General features: G+C 37.2%; 1 protein-coding gene across 1 annotated transcript; it reads right to left on the reverse strand.

The window, feature by feature from the left end:
• Window positions 1–897: 897 nt before the first annotated feature.
• On the reverse strand, window positions 898–3,533 carry LOC124885449 (zinc finger transcription factor YY1-like; the record flags this gene model as incomplete). The annotated part of the gene is given in 2 exon segments (XM_047405184.1): window positions 898–1,794; window positions 3,393–3,533. Coding segments are annotated over 2 exon segments (693 nt in total), but the record flags the coding sequence as incomplete, so codon positions are not given.

The raw sequence follows: 3,533 nt of genomic DNA on the forward strand, positions 1-3,533 counted from the left end.
CGATGAATAAGAATGGAGATTTGTCGGTCAGATAATCCGTCAATGTTTCATTCATAAATGGCTTCTCCACTATAAGAAGTATTTGTCTGATTCCATTCCCTTTCCTCTATTAAAACATCTTGAGGAGTTGGGCGTGGATAATAAGCAGTAGACATACGGGGAATATCAGCGTACTTCTTGCCAGGTTGTTTTTTAATCATTCCTTTGAGCTTATTAAGCTCGGAAGAGGTTATAATGCCAGGAGTTTCAGCAAAATCAATATGCTCAGCAAAATTAGACTCAAGATTTTGTACCAAATCATCAGAAATATTTAGGGGTTGGATACTTAAACGAGAAAATTTTTTATCTAAGAGTTTTTCTAATTGGTCTAACTGAGAGACCTTTGCAAATCCATCTATTTCAGGGGGTCTTTGAATACACGGTTTGGAAAGAATATATTCATCTTTATCAGTGATTTTGGAAGTAGAAGGAATGTTAGAGAAATTCATCGGAGAGCTAAGTTTATTAACTAGCTCAATCAATTCATCAAGTTTTTTGTCAAGAGAGGATATGTGTTCGCCTAAAACCTTAACATAAAGACTTAAATAATTATTTTGAGCGATAAGGTTATTTATTTCAGAAACAGTATATAATATAATATAATATAATACTATTGTAAAACAATATGTGTCAACAATTCAAATAAGAATCATTGAAGGTTGACGTTGTGTTTGAATGTAAAAATCACTTGAAAAGGATTGCTTTACAAATTTTCAATATTTCACCAACATGAAATGTTATGTAACTGATTCTATCACTGCTTCACCGTCATCCAGTATTTTCATACTGATGACTTGAGTAATTATAAACAAAGTACTCCTAATTGACATTAGATAAACTATTTCGTGATCATCTTCATTTAAGAATCCTTTATATATTGTCATAATCATACTATACAACTTATGGATATGAAGTCCTCGATATGGTCAAATCTATAGGTAAGACTAGGAGATTTCAATTTATGAAACCAGAAATGAATACAAAGCTCCAGCCTACATGTTCCCTGGTACTATGCTGAGAGACAACTAGAAGGGGGTTGGGGGTTGGGGAAATAGCTAAAATCTCATTTGCTTCATAAAACTCAAAAGAGGGATTTAACACCAATAACAAACAAGGAAGGTCCAAATCCCATTTTCTAGACAGTGATAACCATTTATAGCAAAAGACAGCACTACAACCTATGAGTGTATGTACGAATAAAGCCTAGTCATCTTCTTCAGTCTCTTCATCGTCGTCATCGTTGTTTTCGCCATACCTCCATCCTTCCCCGACATCATCCCGTTCCCTTTCCCGTTCCTCTTCTGTTTCTTCACTATCTTCTTCATTGTAGTTCTCTTCTTTAAGCGGCCAAGGCTTCTTCGATATAGTTAGATTGGCTTGAGAAGCAGCACTAGATGAGCCTTTGCGTGCAACTTTTAAAGGTGGCTGCTTTAAGCTTGGCTTTGGCCTGCTCTGTTTCTGAATTCTTCCGTTTCCACGCCTTGCAGCATATGTGTCCTGATCACTGCCTTCATCCATCTCATTGTCAGCAGTGGATTGAGCATTTTTCGCGTTATCATCTGGTAAGTGACCAGGGTGCATGTTCCTTAAATGAAGATTCAGCTTGTATTCATGGATGTACGATTTGTCACACCCTTCATACGGACAGCTGTAAGGGCGCTCAGATGATGATGAGCCATAAGTTGCTGGAGTAGATTTCGGAGTCTTCACTGGCTTCTCCACAGGCGGGGTGTACTTTGGTGCATCTGGTGTGTTCTACAAAATGAAAAGAGTTAAAATTGGAAATCTAATCCAGCTTCAAGTGTTATGTTAGAGGATGTAAAGCAAGGTGCATCCACGTGTGACATCTCTTTAGGAAACTATTTGCTTAAACATATAGTAAATCATCAGAGAAAACGGTAACACAAGACATCAAAATGGGATCTATATAGTGATGCATAAGTTATACCGGACAATAATTCCTGCATAACTACTGTATTTTCTGGTAAGTTCTGGTTATGAAGCCAACTTCTGTTCCGTCAGTATACCTAAAGTGCCATGAAGCCAACCATTGACAACAACAACATACTCAGTATATTCCCATCAAGTGGGGTCTGGGGAGAGTAAGTGTACACAGTCCATACCACTAACTCAGAAATGAGATAAGAGAGGTTGTTTCCGAACCCCCGGTTCAAAATAAAACAATCTAGACAAGGAATAATAAAAGGACAAATACCATAGAAATCAACATATCCAATAATACCATACACACGATACACCAAGTAGTACAACAAAGATACAACATCCTAAACTCATACTAGTCTTCTACCCTAATCCGCCTCCTCCACAATTTCCTATCTAGGGTCATGTCCTCGGTAAGTTGGAGCTGCTCCATGTCCTGTCTAATCACCTCCCTCTAATATTTCTTCGGTATACCTCTACCTCGCTTGAACCCATCCCTAACCAACATCTCACACCTCCATACTGGGGCATCCGCACCCCTCCTCATCACATGGCCGAACCATCTCAACCTCACTTCTCTCATCTTGGCTTCCACTCCCACCTTATCTCGAATAACCATTGACAGGAAGGTAAAATTTCCATTGACACATTCATATAAAGGAAAAAATTACACATTCATATAAAGGAAAAAGTCACACATTAAAAAGCATATTTTTCCTTTAATGATCTTTTACGAGGAAATGAAAAGGGGGGGGGGGGGGGGGAGAACATGGAGCAGTGAAGATTGGTGGGTTAATGTGCAACATGAAAAATGACAATAAGGAGATCAAACAGTGCTCCTCCAGCAAGAATATTGGAATTTAACAAAGAAAATTTTAAGGATAAATATATTCAAAAAAAAAAATTAAATGCAAAGTGCATGTGAAACAAGTTATTTCATTTGTGTATGTTTCGTATTAAGGATACACATTGAAAAACATTGTTTTTCTTTAAAGATCCTTGTCGGGGAAATGAAGGGTAAACATGGGGCAGTGAAAGATACACATTGAAAAACATTGTTTTCCTTTAAAGATCCTTGTCGGGGAAATGAAGGGTAAACATGGGGCAGTGAAAGGCAGTGGTTAAGCTGCAACATAAAAACACCAATAAAGTGCTCCCCTCCATCAAGAATATTGAAATTTATGAACAAAGTTATAAAGAAAGAAAATGCATGTGCATATGAAATAAGTTATCTTGTTCGTGTATATTCCGCTAAGTTCAGTCTGGTTTACAAAGAGGAATTGGCTCAAGAAAATGTTAGTACATACAGGATAAATAGCACCTTGTTTTGATCAGAGTCCAAACATTAAAATTTCATAAAGTACTTTTAGTATATCATTGTCAAAATAAGGACAGTAGAGCAAATTGCAAACCTTCTGGTGAGTAGATGAAATATGATTCTTAAGCTTGTATTCATGTGCATATCGCTTTCCACATTCAGGATACGGGCAGATATGATAGTTCTCCTGGGAGTGTGTTTTCATGTGTGATCTCAAGTTAAAATCCAGTGAGAA

The sequence above is a fragment of the Capsicum annuum genome, unplaced genomic scaffold, assembly GCF_002878395.1.
Source record: "Capsicum annuum cultivar UCD-10X-F1 unplaced genomic scaffold, UCD10Xv1.1 ctg75564, whole genome shotgun sequence".
In the NCBI taxonomy this organism is placed as follows: Eukaryota; Viridiplantae; Streptophyta; class Magnoliopsida; order Solanales; family Solanaceae; genus Capsicum; species Capsicum annuum.